General features: G+C 40.9%; 1 protein-coding gene across 1 annotated transcript in view; it reads left to right on the forward strand.

Moving 5' to 3' along the window:
• Positions 1–17901, forward strand: part of LOC129711549 (adenylate cyclase type 2-like) — a 262852-nt gene that overhangs the window by 168327 nt on the left and 76624 nt on the right. Inside the window, 3 exon segments of the mRNA XM_055659237.1 lie at positions 6067–6136; positions 9907–10004; positions 14470–14554. Of these exon segments, the coding sequence (XP_055515212.1) occupies positions 6067–6136; positions 9907–10004; positions 14470–14554 (253 nt within the window).

A 17901-nucleotide genomic window follows, 5' to 3' on the forward strand; every position in this document is an offset into this window, starting at 1 on the left:
CTTATGGCCGACTTCTGGAGTCATGTCCGACTTTTGTAAGCTGAAAACTGTAACATCCGCATTGAGGAACAGCTTCTTCCTGATAGCCATCAGGCTATTAAACAACAAATAAGCTCTGAACTACAAAAGACTATGTTATTTGTTGAACACACAACACACACACACACACACACCCCTTCAGAACGTGGTAAACCGAATGATTCAAGCGTTTAAACGGTAGAGTCTGCTGCTGCTGAAGCAAAAACGTGCTTTAAAAAATGTCCAACAAACACACTAACCATAAACAGAGCAGTCAGCTCTCTTGATTTATTCAACGGCATCTTCACTCTGTGCCTTCTGCAGTCAGCGCCATCTTGCCACGAACCGGAAATTACGCACTCAGCGCCATCTTGCCACTAACCGGAAATGACGTAATCGGCGCCATCTTGCCACTAAACGGAAGTCATGGAATGACACCAATTTTGCAATTAAACAGTCCTGATCTAATAAAATGTTTATTCACGCTTTATCCATCCGAAAACTTGCAACGATTTTAAAAGCCAAGCCAATTGGACAAACATTTTGCAAACAGCCAACACCTTTTCTGAAGAGTCTTTAAAAGCCAAGCCAATTTGGCAAAAACTTTGCAAACAGCCAACATATTTTCTGAAGAGTCTTTAAAAGCCAAGCCAATTTGGCAAACACTTTGCAAGCAACAAACACATTTTCTGAAGAGTCTTTAAAAGCCAAACCAATTTGGCAAACAGTTTGCAAGCAACCCAATACATTTTCTGAAAACCTTTTAAAAGCCAAGCCAATTTGGCAAACACTTTGCAAGCAACAAACACATTTTCTGAAAAGTCTTTAAAAGCCAGGCCAATTTGGCAAACACATTGCAAGCAACAAACACATTTTCTGAAAAGTCTTTAAAAGCCAAGCCAGTTTGGCAAACACTTTGCAAGCAACAAACACATTTTCTGAAAAGTCTTTAAAAGCCAAGCCAATTTGGCAAACACTTTGCAACCACATCGAGTGGACTCACCGTCGAGTAGATGTGCGTTCAGTGTTATTCGCAGCTCAGAGAGCCCTGACCCTCTCGCTTCCTCCATCTTGCAGAGCCTGAGTGAGGCACGATACTACCAAGTTTTATAGTCCCTCCCCCCTGCCGCCAACGGGGGCAGCAGAGAGAATGGTGACATTTTTTTAAAACATTAGTAACTCTCTGATTTTTCATCGATGGGAAATATCCCCCGATCCAGTCTGGCGGAGGGGGACTCTGAGCGAGTTGGCCAAAATGATGGCCGTAAGTGGCGGCATTCTTTCGGAAATCACAAAACAGAAAGTCAGAAAGTGGTCAAGATCTTAGTTTTAGTAATATAGATATATAACTATCTCATTTTCTAATTAGTTTAATTAATTAATGTGCAACTTTTGGCATTGACGAGTTATGACTTCCTTCTCAATTATATTTTATCTAAATATGTGCAAAATTTCATGTAGTTCCGCGACATGGGTCACGAAAGTTGATTTCTAGACACATTTTTGATGCTCGGCCCACAGCCTAATAGAAATAAAACACGATCCAGATGCCTTGTCCCCAAAGAATGCCATCCTCCCCCTCCGTCCTGTACATGTAACTGGACCAGTAAATAATTGGGCTCTGTGCTTAAGATCAAAGCAGCTGAACGGGAACATCAAAGCAAACTGTGGTACCCAGATAACATTGGAATGACTATGCATCCAGCCTCGGAATTAAAATTGAATCACTTGGGACAGAATTTAGAGATTAAGCTATGAAATGAAAAACAGTTCAAAATTGACAGCCTTTTGGGTCAACAGCTTTTTATGTCTGTCATATCTAGATACCGATTGGATGGTCTGTCTGATAAATCTGTCTTTGAGCCAGCTGCAATCACAGTTAAATCTAACATTCAATTCCCTACACACTTGCACTGGGACTAACTTATTATCTCTTCACATTTTTTCTCTCACATTTTAAATTTGTTTGTGTCCACTTTATTCCTTTCCAATACCTTGCACATCTCTTAATTTCTGTGTTTTAAAAAAACATCTCAGTATTTTGCAAATCTGTGGGTTATGTCCCATTTCAATTTTAGTGCTTCTGTCTCCTTTCCAAATATCTCTCTCAAAAGGATATTTTGGTTGGGTATTTTTGATTGACTGCGGGCTTCATCTACCCTGAGTCACAAAGCAATTCTAATGATTCCAGAAGTGCATAGGTGGAAAATTACACGTTATCCTTGAAGTAAACAGAGTAGAATCCCATGACACCACTGTATCCTTCCTACCTGGCAGACAGAAAGACAGGAATCTAAACATTTATGCGGTTTTCCTGTTTTACATATATTCGTTCAGGCACCATAAGGTTCAGAGGATGTTACCAAGTAATTGGATCAATTTGTGCACTTTTTAAGTATAAAGATCACGTAAAAGCCATTCAGTTGATGATTAATAAGAGTGTCGATTTACATTAGAAATGTAGGAAAGTTTCACAGTGGGCACATTCCATGCATTATTTGTCTCTGCAGGAAAAAATATTACATGACATCTGTCACACAATTGTTGGCATCATCAATGTGCACAATATCGATGTCTTGCCATAATGGCAGCCAATTGGCCATTTGGGCACATCTTACTAATGTACTCACAGTTCTGCCCGGAGCACATTGTGGCACGTGCCAGCAATGGTTACAATTTAAAAAGACATTGCTCACATCAGTTTTTTTTTTCCTGCTTGAGTACATTGGTGCTCATGGAAAGCATTGGCCACAGCAGCTGGGACTAATGCACTTCATAGGAATTTGACAGATTGGCATTCAATATACACAGAGATCCTCTAAACCGTTAATATTTCAAACTAATCATTATTAACCAATAAGAAATCCCCCATGAGCTGTCAGTTGAGGATCATTGCACAAATATTGAGGGAAGCTCATTCGTAATAATTTGAGGTTGAAGCACATTGCTGCACACAGCTGTCTGCAAATGTATCTGATCAATGTGCTGTGCTGCTTTCCTACACAATTCACCACATAACACTGGAGCTCTTTCACACAAGCCTCACTGTTAAATCCCCTGCGTAACCCAAGCCTTCAACAGCAGGGGCCTCTTGCGGATGATTTTCCATCTCAGCAGGCAGAATCCCTCGCGTTTGCTATCTCCGCCACGAGTTCCTAATGCATGTGCAGGAGAAGCAGGGAGATAAATCACAAGGATAGACACCACGTCACACTGGAGCTCAGACACAATCATTGCCAGAACAATATTTTCAATCATCCTATGCAATAATGAATGCAATAATAACCATATGAATTTCCTTTAAATGGTTCTCGCACATTCACAGAGCTTTACAATGATAATAAAAATGAAATCAAATTCAAATATAAAGGAGCAACATTTCTTGAAACTAAACACCTTAGTGCCTCTTGCATTTGACTATTGCATTCCATGATTACACATCTTGAACAACGGATACAGTAGGTGAGGTTGGAGGAGGTGCAAAGGACTTTCAGGTTAGGCAGAGGTTCACTTGCACCTCCTCCAACCTCATCTACTGTATCTGTCATTCAAGATGTGGACCCATATACAACGGCGAGACCAAACGCAGACTGCGATCGTTTCGCTGAACACATTTCTCTCAGACCCCCTGAACCAACCTGATCTCCCGGTTGCTGAACACTTTAATTCATCTTCCCATTCCCACATTGACCTTTCTGTCCTTGGCCTCCTCCATTGTCAGAATGAGGCTAAACGCAAATTGGAGGAACAACATCTCATATTTCGCTTGGGCAGTCAGTGATATGAATATTGATTTCACTAACTTCAAGTAACCCTGGCATCCGTTCTCCCTCTCTATCCCTCCCCCACCCAAGTTGCTCCAGCTTCTCATTTTCACCCAACAAAGAGCAAACAATAGCCTGTTTCATTGTTACCTTTTTGCATATCTTTCAATAGACAATAGTAGTCTGAAGAAGGGTTTTGGCCTGAAACGTTGCCTATTTTCTTCGCTCCATAGATGCTGCCGCACCCGCTCAGTTTCTCCAGCATTTTTGTCTACCAATAGACAATAGGTGCGGGAGTAGGCCATTTGGCACTTCACGCCCGCACCACCATTCAATGTGATCATGGCTGATCATCATCAATCAGTACCCCGTTCCTGCCCTCTCTCCATATCCCTTAACTCCGCTATCTATGTATCTATGTTTCTATCCCTAAGAGCTCTATCTAACTCTCTCTTGAAAGCATCCAAACCAGCCTCCACAGCCCTCTGAGGCAGAGAAGTCCACATATTTCATTCATTGTTATTTAGCTCTCTACATTATCTTCTATATTTCTAATTTCCCTTTCTTGTGACTGTCAGTCTGAAGAAAGGTCTTGACCCAAAACGTCACCCATTCCTTCTCTGCAGAGATGTCTGTCCTGCTGATTTACTCCATCTTTTTGTGTCCATCAAGAATAATATGTGCAGCATTGGTAAAATGTAAGCTAGAATATAAATGCATCAGAAGCAGTTCATAGAATGAATACAAAACTAATATCTGTAATGAGCAGCTCGTTTTGAAAACAGGTTGGCATCTTAGTTATATCCACTGGAAATGAGAAAACCAGGGGAGCCATATTGAAACATACGAGATATTGAGTTGCTTCCTCTTGCAGTAGAAGCTGGAATTAGGGGTCCCTTTCCAATAAAATGGGTTGCTCAATTAAAATAGATTATATATAAAGCTAACATTCGGTCTCAGAAGGTTGTGAATTTGGAACTCTTCTTCCAAGGATGGTGAAGGCAAAATCTTTAAATAACTTTACATCAAAGGTAGATAGATAGTTGGTAAGCTCAACGAGGAAAGGTTACCAGGTATGGGGGGAAATGCAGAGTTGAAGTTAAAATGCAATTAGCTATGGTCCCATTAAATGTTTGAAAGGCTCAAGGAACTGCTCTTGCCATTAATTCATTTTATTTATGTTTACAAATCCAGAAATACAACACAAAGTTGCCTGTGTGCCTGACATCTGGAAAGGTGCAACTAATGGGCCTGTCCCACGTAGGCGCTTTTTTCAGGCGACTGCCGGCGACTGCCAAGTTTCCGGCAGTCACCTGAAAAAACGGCAGCTGGAACAGCGACTGTCAGACTAGAACACACACATCGCTCCCTTCACCAGCAGGCAGGTAACAGGGCAAGCGGGGGGGAGCGCTGTCTGAGTGAAATTCACACGGTGCAAAGCCAATGTGATAGACACACACCGCGATGAACTGGAAGGTTGGTGTTGTAATTAAGCAGCTAAAAAGAACAGTGTACGGTAAGTCCTTTAAAAGTGTGCGGGGCGGGGGGGGGGGGGGGGGGAGGGGGGGGAGAAGTGGGAGAGAGAGGGGGGAGAAAGGGGGAGAAGGAGTGGAGACAACTTTTAATAAGCCTGAGATACACGGCTGTGAAGCTCAGCGGACATTAACATTACCGGTTGGTTATCCTTGTTTCTGAAAAATACTATTTACGGTTTTTTTTTCCCCAATGAGCCAATGAAATTCACCGGTCAGCACCGGCTACAACCTAAGAGAACCTTTGATCTCCTGGCAACACACTAGGACCTCCAGGCACGAGAATTCTCGCTAGTCTCCATGGCGGATTCATTCTAGTCGCCGCTAATTTTTCAACATGATGAAAAATTCATGGTGACCATAATGAGGCCGCGATTAGTTCCTAGAATGCGGGAACTCCTCACGACCATGAAGGCAACTCCCCGGCAACCACCCGCGAACATGTGGTGACTGCATAGTCTCCTGCAGTCGCCTAAAAAGTTGCCTAAGTGGTACAGGCCTATGTCAGCATTTCTGTTTTTAATATCTAGAATAGTACAGCACAGAAACAGCCCCTCCACCCACAATGTCAGTGCCAAACATGTCAAATTAAACTCACCCCTTCTGCCTATACGTCATCCATATCCCACCATTCCTTGTATAGTCTTGTGCTGATCTGAAAGCCTCTTAAACACCATCATTGTTTCGTTTCAAATTCCAGCATTGGCAATAATGTTTGTCTTCTATTATAGAAAATATGTTTGCTTTTGCAGACAATGGCTTAAATCTGATGACATTCAAAGAATTTCACTTTTCTTCCACGATCAAGAATTGGAAAAAGAGGTAAGTGCCACATTATTTCAAATATGCTGTTTTAATCAAAGGTATTGATAATTAATCAAACTTCTGTACCTCTAGTCTAATGGGAGTGAGGAGAAGAGGGAGTGACCAGAGTGTGACAGGTCGTTGCTTGCTGGCAGTCTTGCTGAGGCAGCATGAAGTGTAGATGGAATAGTTTGTGCCGGTTTAGTTTATTACAGACAGAACATTAAATTTCTGTGGCCTGCTGTTTGAAATTATTGCTATGTGCAGACACTAATGACCCCATACTGTCCATGGCTGCACACATCATCAAGAGACTTGGCCAGACTAGGTGGCATGTCATCAAAAAGTCATCCTGCTCCTTTGAAAGAAAATGTAGAAGCAGTAATATGATAGGAACCTGTGGGGAGCCAAATCTGGACTGTAATAAAGAGAAAGAAAGTAGATGTGAGAGAGAGCATGCACAAACATTTTCTGAAAGTACATCCCTTGGTGCAAGATACTAAGAGAAGGAATTACATTCTCAGCTAGAAACTCTATTGCATAAATTTTGTTTGCTATCCAATAGAATGTCAAATGTTTAATGACTAAAAGCAAGTGGGTATTTATTATGTGGAGTACAAAAGTCATTGCATTGCTTCCAGTTCTTTAGTGCACATGATGTGGTAATGCATGGATCAACATGGTAATGTCCGATGATGTTAAAAACTTGCTTAGCTGTCACAGTTAATTTATTTTTTGGAGTGTCATATTGGACCTGCTTCAGAAAACAGTAGGGGAACCAGTCTGAGTAGATCTGATGGGTAGCATCTAACTCTTAGTTCCACCTACAGCAAGGTCCTCATTGTTATTTACTTCCTTCGCTCTCACTACGTTCCCAATTCACTTCAATCTTTTTCGCAACCCCACTGCCTCACCCCAGCCTGCTGAATCCACCAGCAGCTAATCTCAATGCATTTCGTTGTCTCTGTACTGTACACTGACAATGACAATTAAAATTGAATCTGAATCTGAATCTGAATCAATCTTAACCCCCTCATGCACACCAATCTTATGATGACAATAACTCCCCCAGAACTTCAACCCCTTGTGCACAACCTGGCTCCACCCCACCCTCAACCATCCCAGATTCTACAGCCCCCACTGAGTTCCTCCAAGTTCTTCTGTTCTAGTCCCATATCTGCACTTTTTTTCCTTCCACCTTCTTAATTTCTCCATTAGTCACACAATGATGGTGCTAGCAGAACAACAGCCTTTGTGAAGACTCAGCATGAAAGACTATGACTATGGAGGCGCAGGGGGTGTGGGACTGTTGACCAGGGAACTCAAGTGCAGTGGAACTTTGCGGCCAGGAGTCATCGAGTCATCCAGTGTGGAAGCAGGCCCTTCGGCCCAAATCACCCACACTGGCCGACAATGCCCCAGCTACCATAGTCCCACTTACCTGCACTGATCCATAACCCTCCAAACCTGTCCTATCCATCTACTTGTCCAACTGTTTCTTAAACGATGGGACAGTCCCAGCCTCAGCTACCTCCTCTGGCAGCTTGTTCCATACACCCACCACCCTCTGTGTGAAAAAGTTACCCCTCGGAAAGTTCCTATTAACTCTTTTCCCCTTCACCTTGAACCTATGTCCTCTGGTCCCCTACTCTGGATAAAAGACTGTGCATCTACCTGATCTATTCCTCTCATGATTTTGTACACCTCTATCAGATCTCCCCTCATCCTCCTACACTCCATGGAATAGCGACCCAGACTACTTAACCTCTCCATATAGCTCACACCCTCTAGTCCTGGCAACATCCTTGTAAATCTTTTCTGAACCCTTTCAAGCTTGACAATATCTTTCCTATAACATGCTGCCCAGAATTGAACACAATATTCTAAATGCAGTCTCACCAATGTATTACACATCTGCAACATGACCTCCCAACTTTTACATTAAATACTCTGACTGATGAAGGTCAAAGTGCCAAAAGCCTTTTTGACCACCTTATCTATCTGCAACTCGACCTTCAAGAAACCATGCACTTGTACTCCTAGATCCCTCTGCCCTACAACACAATCCAGAGGCCTACCATATACTGTGTTGTTGGACATTCCAAAATGCAACACCTTACACTTCTCTGTATTAAATTCCATCAACCATTCCTACGGCCATCTGGCCAATCGATCCAGATCCTGCTGCAATCTTTCACAACCTTTTTCACTATCTGCAAAACCACTAACTTTTGTATCATCAGCAAACTTGCTAATCTAGCCTTGTAAGTTCTCATCCAAATCATTCATGTAGATGACAAATAGTAACGGGCCCAGCACCGAACGCTGTGGCTCATCACTAGTCACAGGCCTCCATTCTGAGAAGCAACCTTCCATCCTCACCCTCGGCTTCCTTCCATGGAGCCAATTTGCTCTCCATTCACCATCCTCCTTGGATCCCATGAGATCTAACCTTCCAGAGCAGCCTACCATGCGGCACCTTGTCGAACGCCTTACTAAAGTCCATGTATACAACATCTACAGCTATGCTCACATCAACCTTTTTGCACACGCCTTCAAAAAAATCAGATTTGTGAGACATGACCTCCCACACACAAAACCATGCTGACTGTCCCTAATCAGCCCTTGCCCATCCAAATGCATGCATACCCTATCCCTCAGAATACTATCCAGTAACTTACCAATGACAGATGTTAAGCTCACACGCCTATAGGTCCTAGCATTTTCCCTGAGAAAGAGGCACAACATTTGCCACCCTCCAATCCTCTGGCACCTCTCCTGTATTTAAGGACGACTCATAAATTTCAACCAGTGCTCCTGCAATTTCCTCTCTAATTTCCCGTAATATCCTCGGATATATCTGATCAAGCCCAGGAGATTTGTCTACCTTCAAACATGACAGTACCTTCAGTACTTCCTCAACAGTAACCCTGACTGTTCTCATGACACTTCCAGTGACTGCTCCAACTCCCTCCGTCCTACTGTCTTTCTCCTCAGTAAATACAGAATACTTATATTCACGCCAACTGCAAGAGGAAATAAACCAGCACATAATCTGCACGCATGTATAATCCTTTCAGGTAACAGAAGCAGATATCCTTCAGTCGATTTAAGGTCATGTTCAGCTGTGCAAGGTTAAGAAAAACTGTTTGCTGGATTATGAAATTGCTCAACAGCAGACTGACTCAAATCAGTGGTGTAAGCTAATAAAAAAAATTGTGCTCTGTATGTTGCTAGCACACACTCTTTTATAAATATTTCATGATGGTAGTATGTGTGGACATTGCATACCCACTTTTTAAAGCTCAGTTAACTGCAGATCATCTAATAATCGGAGCAAAATCAACCAAATGTAACCCTTCCGTGGATTCTTAAAGTTATTTATGGCCTTTTTTAAATGATACCATCTAACATCTGTGATACATTTGTACACTTGCACATAAATGTGTTTGGAATTAATATTACATTTTGCGATGCTAAATTATAGCTATATAGGCACGTTTAACAAAGAGTTGAAATCTCCTTTCATTGACACCTGCATGCCATTTGTTGGAAAATCACGAACATAATTGTTTACCAGAATTTAAAACCTGCTGAAACAGGTCAACTATTGTTATTCGCAATATTTTTTAGGTTGTTTTAGAGAAGTCGATTTGCACTGGACTCATCTAGCAAAGCCCTCCCGTAAATTTTGGAGCTATTTTTTTTTAAGATATCAGTTTGCTGTAAAGTGAGATAGGAAATTTATAGCAGATCATTAATTAATATGTTTGTATTAACCACTGTAGTATCGTGCAACTCCACTTCCAGCCTTCAAGTACTATGTCACCTGTGCTTGCCTCATATTTTTCTGCATCTTCATCGTTCAGATTCTGGTATTGCCAAAGTAAGTACATGTGAATGTATTAATTTGAATTAAATATAAGAAATTCCTTGTGTTTTCTCCATCCCTTTACATTTCCCTGAGACATCAAGAGCTTTCACCAATGAAATATAGGAGAGTGCTAGAATTCCCAGTAGGCGCAGGTTAAGGTTGCCATGGTAATGAGACCGAAGGTGAAATCCTGGCTCCATAATTTGCTATCCAACATTGAAAAGGGACCAGTTTGGAAGGTTGCATGCAGGAAATGCTGATTAGACCATGCATCAGATCACTCTCCAAGTTACTTGCTCATGGAATGACAGGTGTAAAAGACAACATAACCTCTAGAGAACAAGATCAATGTTGATGGCTTTTTGCTTGCTGTTTGTGATAATGTCCAAAAAGCCACAACTCTAGTAATTGTTTTCATTGCTGTAAGGCTCCCAGCTGTCAGGATCTAACAATATTCACAGCTAAAGTGGGTGCAGTCATATAAATTACATGATAATGGGGATCAGAATTAGTAGTAGCAAAGAGAGAGGGAGTGATCACCATGTAAGTGTCTGCAGCCGAGAGAGTGAATCATTCCTCCTACTTATCACTCATCATCTTTGTTCTAAGGTGTGTTGCCTCCTCTTTTACAAGCTGTGGGTATCTCAAATAGTCAGCAAAATCAAACGGCTAGCAAAATCTCAGTGAGTAGTCCTATAACTGAGGGGTGAGATCTGCTGACCTAGACCCACTGTGCTTCAGTTAGAACTATATTTATTTCTGTTTGTTACAGGAATCACTTATTTGCCATTTTATCCCTCATTTCTTCCTGGCCATCACTTGCCTGGCAAAGATTTGGTTAAATTTGTTGTCTGCAGCCCAAAAGTCTTTTACTTTTCCTCAAAATATGGTCAAATAAAACCTGTTCCATTATCTAACATTTTTTAAATGTATCCTGGCTCCACTCTGTTTGTTTTTGGGGAGGCTTGAACTGTACCACTCACTTAATGCCAGGAAATGTGTAGACTTTATCCTGTCTTCATAGCTGGGGACAATATATACACCCACAAAGATTGGTGATAAGAATTAGCCATTTTTCAGAGGGAAATCTGGAACTTCTACCTAGACCTTTTTGACCTTTGGATTCAAATGATCCTTCACAGTTAATTGTAAAAAATGTTATTCAAATAAATTAATTTAATTTTTAATTAAATGCCTGATACCCATTCCTCATAAGTAATGCAGCTTTCATGGAGACAATTTTTTGAACTAAAATTAGAATTCAGGTATTTAGTTGAAGTAGAAAACCATAAATAAAAATTTGGGCAACTATGCAATGGTATGTCATAATGTGAATTGTTGATTAATTAGCTTGTTGATAGAAATGAGCGAAAAAATATGCTGGAACCCAATGTATTTAAAATCTTCCATTGTTTGTGGATTCCATTCTTCACATACATTTATATATTCACTTTATGAAAATTGAATAGAGTGATTTGCTTTCAACATTGTCACAAGATTTAATAACAGAAATGATCCTTAACTGCATCACGGGTGAAACTAGATTTTCTTCCCACTAACCTTCCACTCTGGCTAGCAATATTATAAAATTGGTGCAAGTGGATCTTTAAAATCCAAAGCATCTACAAAATTGTTACTTTTTATTTTAAGATTCTTCACATTCTCGTAAATGTAATCAACATTTACGAGAATCAAATCAAATCAAAGTAAAAATTACAACATGAATTCAGGCTTTCATGAGTGGTTTGGTTTTATCAACTGTGACAAAAAAAAATTTAACAGATCATGTGTTTCCTTCCTATACTCCAGGAAACAAGATGCTCAGGGCAGGTCAGCCATTAAATTCCAGGGAAAGTTCAGATAGACGATAATTCCTGATCAAGGAACACTGCATTAAAACTAGGTTTTCATGATTACAGTATATTGACATACAATTTATTTCAACATTGGTGTCATTCAATTATAATGTACTAAAATTGACTGTTAAGTTTGTACAACAACATTCATCTAACTCTGAAATGTATTTTTAATGATATATTAACTGTAAATTCACTGTAATATATTCACTGTAAACGTCATTATCAATGCCAGCATTTATTGCTCCCTGAACTGAGTGGCTTTTTAGGCCATTTCAGAGGTCAATTAATTATATTGATAATTTGGAGTCACATATTGGTGAGTACATTCAGTAATTGCAGATTTCTTTCTGTGAAGGATATCACTAAACAGATGGGTTTTTGTACTAATCTGGGAGTTTCATTGAAACCATTGTTGAACCTAGCTTTTTTATTATTCCAGATTTGTTTAATTACATGAGTCTAAATTTCTTAACAGCCATCTGGGATTCAAACTCATGCCGACAGATCAAAAGTCCAGGACTCTAGATAATAGTCCATCAGCTTGACCACCATGCAACGATAGCAAAGTAACTGTATACAAGAATTTCAGTTCAGTTCATGATTTATAACAATTAGGGTCCTTTATCTTTGATACAGATTTGACTTTGCATTGCACATTAGCATAGTTGTTGAAAGCTGTGTTATTGTAAATGGAACTTCCACTTTATCTTTTTATCTCCATGAATGGTTGTGGAACAAACTAATTACAATCGAGAAATATTTACTCAAAACTAGTTATTTTCTTAATGTCTTATTGCTACTTGGAGCCTTCGTTACGTTCAATTGGACAACCATCGGGATGGGAAAACCACCATCAGTTCAAAAAACAATTAGTTGTTGAGTAAAGGTGACTAAAGGTGACTATAGAGGCATGAGGGAGGAGCTGGCTAAAGTTGATTGGAAACAGAATGTACCAAGAATTACGGTGGAACAGCAATGGCAGTAATTTACGGGGAATATAGAAACTAGAAAATAGGTGCAGGAGGAGGCCATTCGGCCCTTTGAGCCAGCACCGCCATTCATTGTGATCATGGCTGATCGTCCCCTATCAATAACCCGTGCCTGCCTTCTCCCCATATCCCTTGACTCAACTAGCCCCTAGAGCTCTATCTAACTCTCTCTTAAATCAATCCAGTGATTTGGCCTCCACTGCCCTCTGTGGCAGGGAATTCCATAAATTCCCAACTATCTGGGTGAAAACGTTTTTTCTCACCTCAGTCTTAAATGATCTCCCCTTTATTCTAAGTCTGTGGCCCCTGGTTCTGGACACGCCCAACATTGGGAACATTTTTCCTGCATCTAGCTTGTCCAGTCCTTTTATAATTTTAAATGTTTCTATAAGATTCCCCCTCATCCTTCTAAACTCCAGTGAATACAAGCCTAGTCTTTTCAATCTTTCCTCAAGATACAAGATACAAGATAGTTTTAATTGTCACGTGTGCCTAATGGCACAGTGAAATGAATTTCCATACAGCCATACACTAAAAATCAACAGGACACAACACACTATAGAGTTGACATAAAACATCCCCACACAGCAGAATCAAAGCTCCCCACTGTGTGGGAAGGCACCAAAGTCAGTCCCGCCATCCAGGGATCAATCTAGTGAACCTACGCTGCACTGCCTCAATCACAAGGATGTCCTTCCTCAAATTAGGAGACCAAAATTGTACACAATACTCCAGATGTGGTATATGAAAGATGTGGTATCAGAAGATGCAAGATCTTCTTATTCCAAAGAGGAAGAAAGATTCTAAGGGGAGAATGAGGCAACCGTGGCTGACAAGGGAAGTCAAAGACAGCATAAAACTAAAAGAGAAGGCATATAACATTGTCAAGATTAATCGGAAGCTAGAGGATTGGAAAGCTTTTAAAAACAACAACATAAAGTAACTAAAAAAGCAATAAGGGGAGGAAAGATGAAATATGAAATTAAGCTAGCTAATAATTTAAAAGAGGATAGCAAAAGTTTCTTCAGGTATATCAAGAGTAAGGAAGAGGCAAGAGTGGACATTGGACCATTGGCAAAAAGATGCTGGAGAAGTGATAATAGGGAATAGCGAAATGGCTGATGAATTGAGTAATTGTTTTGCATCAGTCTTCATCATGGAAGACAACAACAATGTGCCTGCAATTCAGGAGAGTCAGGCGGTGGAGGTTAGTGGAGTGGCTATTACTAAGAAGGTGCTTTGGAAGCTGAAAGATCTGAAGGCGAATAAGTCACCCAGGCCTCGGTCCGAGGGTGGTGAATCTGTGGAATTCATTGCCACAGAAGGCTGTGGAGGCCAAGTCAATTGATATTTTTAAGCTGAAGTCAGGAGTTATGGGGAGAAGGCAGAAGAATGGGGTCGAGAGGGAAAGATACATCAGAATGGCAGCATAGACTTGATGGGACAGATGGCCTAATTCTGCTCCTATACCATATAAACATATGAAGAAGATAATTTGATATATATGACAGTTTAAAATTTTAAATCACAAAGAACTGAAATGTTTTTTTATTCTGATAATGTTAATGCTATGTGTGTAATTGATCAAAAATGCATTGACGTTAAATAAAATGTTTTGATCTGTTCTAGAACGCCTGTTCTTGGGATTTCATTTGGAACTGCTTTCCTCATTCTCGTTTTCATCCTCTTCACTTGTTTTGCTGGTCAGCTGCTGGTGGGTTTATATTTTTTGTCTGGAGTAGAGATGACAATAAATTATTCTTGTGAGAGATAATATTTAACAGAGAGATATTTTGGTTTATTTAATTGATCAGGCAAATAATGTGTCATGTTCATCCATTTGAGTTATATATCAACATATCACCCACAGCAGAAAATCAGTACTTTAAAATGAATTGCTGTGTTGATTGAAGAAGTAAATGTCAAAAATAACAATTTCAGGCAAGCTGTTCTTTTTCCCAGCTGCTCTTTGGTCCTTCCCCTCGAGGTGATAATTTAAAGTGCAATCCTGTTCAGTGGTTGCTGGTCACACTGCTGTGTTCCTCTGCTGGCAGGTGCCCACTTATAACTCAGCCTACATGATGGATGTGTTTCAAAAGGCTTATTTTAACAATAGACAACATGCAGTTGAACAGCCAGCACAGAAGGAGAAAACAATTAGAAAACAGTTTAAATAGACTTACAAAGCATACTAGACTAAGTGGGACCCATTGGGTCCCATGTACACATGGGAGGGCTGGTCCCCCAATGCAATATTCCACCTCTCCACCAATTCAGTGGGCCAGTGGGGGAGGGGGGGGGGCTTTCTGGAGCGCAAGTATGGGTGTTGTGGGCTGATGGGACTGGTTTCCAGAGGGCTAGTATTGACGTGGGCTGAATGGATTCTTGGGCTGGCAGCTCAGTCACTCAGGCTTGGTGGGATGGCAGCTCAGTCACTCAGGCCGAATGGATTCTTGGGCTGGCAGCTCAGTCACTCAGGCCTGGTGGGCTGGCAGCCCAGAAACTGCCAGAAATTCTGTACAAGCCCAGAAACTGCCAGGTGAGAGAGAGACTGTGAGAGAGAAGGGGGGGAGGGTGGAGAATCAATTTTAGACATTTTCCATGTTTTTCTGCAGATCACAACAATGAAGGAGGAAAGCCTATCCTGGCCTGGATCTCACAGGGAGCCAATGAAGGGAGGGAGAAAAATACTGGGGTGAGGTTTAATACTTGCAGCAGGAATACTTACTGATGGGCCGAAGGGACACCTCATGGGCTAGTACAGGTCTGATGGGCCGAAGGGGGATCTTTAAAAAAAGATCCGAGTGAAATCTCAGTGAAAGACTAATACGGGCATTTTGGGCAAAGGGGCCTGTTTCTCAGCTAATAGGGGCCTTGTGGGCCGAAATTTGTGGTTTCAGGCAGGCCAAACAACTCATTTTGTTTCATTTCCATTTCAATTTCAAGCACAGGGCAGGCCAAACAGCCTATTGCATTTTCATTTAATTTCCATTTCCATTGCAGTTCCAAGCACAGGGCAAGCCAAACAGCTCATTGCATTTTCATTTCATTTCCATTTCCATTGCAGTTCCAAGCACAGGGCAAGTCAAACAGCACAGAGCATTGCATTTTCATTTCATTTCAATTTCCATTGCAGTTTCAAGCATAGTGCAGCCCAACAGCTCATTGCATTTTATAACCATATAACCATTTCCATTGCATTCAAGCACAGAGCAGGCCAAACAGCTCATTGCATTTTCATTTCATTTCCATTTCAATTTCCATTGCAGTTTCAAGAATAGTCCAGCCCAACAGCGCATTGCATTTTCATTTAATTTCCATTTCCGTTGCAGTTTCAAGCACAGGGCTGGCCAAACAGCTCATTGCATTATCATTTCATTTCCATTTCCATTGCAGTTTCAAGCACAGGACAGGCCAAACAGCTCATTGCATTTTCATTTCATTTCCATTTCCATTGCAGTTTCAAGCACAGGCCAGGCCATACAGCTCATTTTATTTTCATTAAGGGCTAACAAATCATTTATTCCAAGTACATTGCAGACTCACAGTTCAGTGGACTTGCAGTTCAGTTAACTCACAGCATAATCAGAGTTGTGGCCTCTCCCTCGCAATCTTCCAGAGTGACTGACTGACATCCAGGCATCTGGGGTTTTATAGCCCCCCCCCGGAAGGGACGTTACCTTTATCATGGTGATTAGCAGGCGAGAGGACCAATCAGCTGATCTCAAGATTTTTTAAACACTCATAACTTTTTTATTTTTCATCGATCGGAAAAATCCTCAGGGCTGCCTCAGCAAAGGAGGACTGTGAGTAAGATGGCCAAAAATCATAGCAATATAGGGTAGCGTTTTTTTTCTAAAATCAATATACAACGCAGATAGGAACTAGTCAAGATGAACCTTTTAGTTATATAGATAATTTAAGACCCCAAAGTATTTGTTCTGTCATGCACATGGAATTTAAAAAAACATGGGAGGAATTTGAATACATCTGAGTTAACACAATGTAGGATGATGTTTTTAATAGACAAATGGGTCACTTTAAACAATTCTGAAGCTAGAAACAAGGAACTGCAGATGCTGATTTACACAAAAGAAGACAAAGTGCTGGGGTAACTCAGCAGGCCAGGCAGCATCTCTGGAAAATATGGATTAGTGATGTTTTGGGTCGGAACATTTCTTCAGTCTGATGAAGGGACCTGACCTGAAACGTCACAATGTTCTTCAGAGATGATGCCTGACCATTGAGTTACTCCTGTACTTTGTGTCCTGGTGCGAACCTATAAAGTATATTATGAGGTACAGACCTTGATTTAGAAATTTTCTGACACCAGGAAAGGTCGATTAAACCAGCACAACAGTATATATTTAATGAGTGGGCAGGGCACTGCAGGATTCTGTTGTGTAAGGATCTCAAAGTGTCATCTGGCACAGAACAGGTCTTATGCAGAGAATGCATACTAAAGCCTTTTCCCAATCTACTCAGCAAAGGCTGGAGGTGAAAGAACTCAAGCACGTTGTGGTTACTTGAGGAAAAGTTGAGACCATCAGTAGTCCAAAAGGAGTTCTCAGAGTTTCAATAGAAGGGACATGTCAGACATTTGTGGGGAGAGAGGACTGAAATCACCTGGTGGTTTGGGGATAGAGCTTGACTGGTGGAGGTGTAAAGTGTGATTAATGAAGGGATGGGAATATAGATTCCAGTCATGTCAGGATACTGAAGTGTGAGGTGCAGGAGAGACATGAAATGAGAGCTGAGTACAGAACTTAAAGAAGACCTCATTGTAAGTAGTTTCAAGCCAGACTTCATGGTTGCTCTTTTGCAGGGGACATGTTCATTGAGAACATTTGCCCCGTTGGAGTGGTTTGCACTGTCCACAGGGCATGCATGTTCAATTGAATTTAGCTGAAGTCACATAAAAATATGCAACATGCCATTGGACATCACCTTACAAGGCTCAACACTTCCATTTGTTCAGAAGATGTGCAACAATTTGTTCCCCTGTACATAGGCCACATTGAAACCTAATTGCTTTATGTGATCAAATTATATTACATTGCT

Source organism: Leucoraja erinacea, chromosome 2, assembly GCF_028641065.1.
Source record: "Leucoraja erinacea ecotype New England chromosome 2, Leri_hhj_1, whole genome shotgun sequence".
Taxonomy (NCBI): domain Eukaryota; kingdom Metazoa; phylum Chordata; class Chondrichthyes; order Rajiformes; family Rajidae; genus Leucoraja; species Leucoraja erinaceus.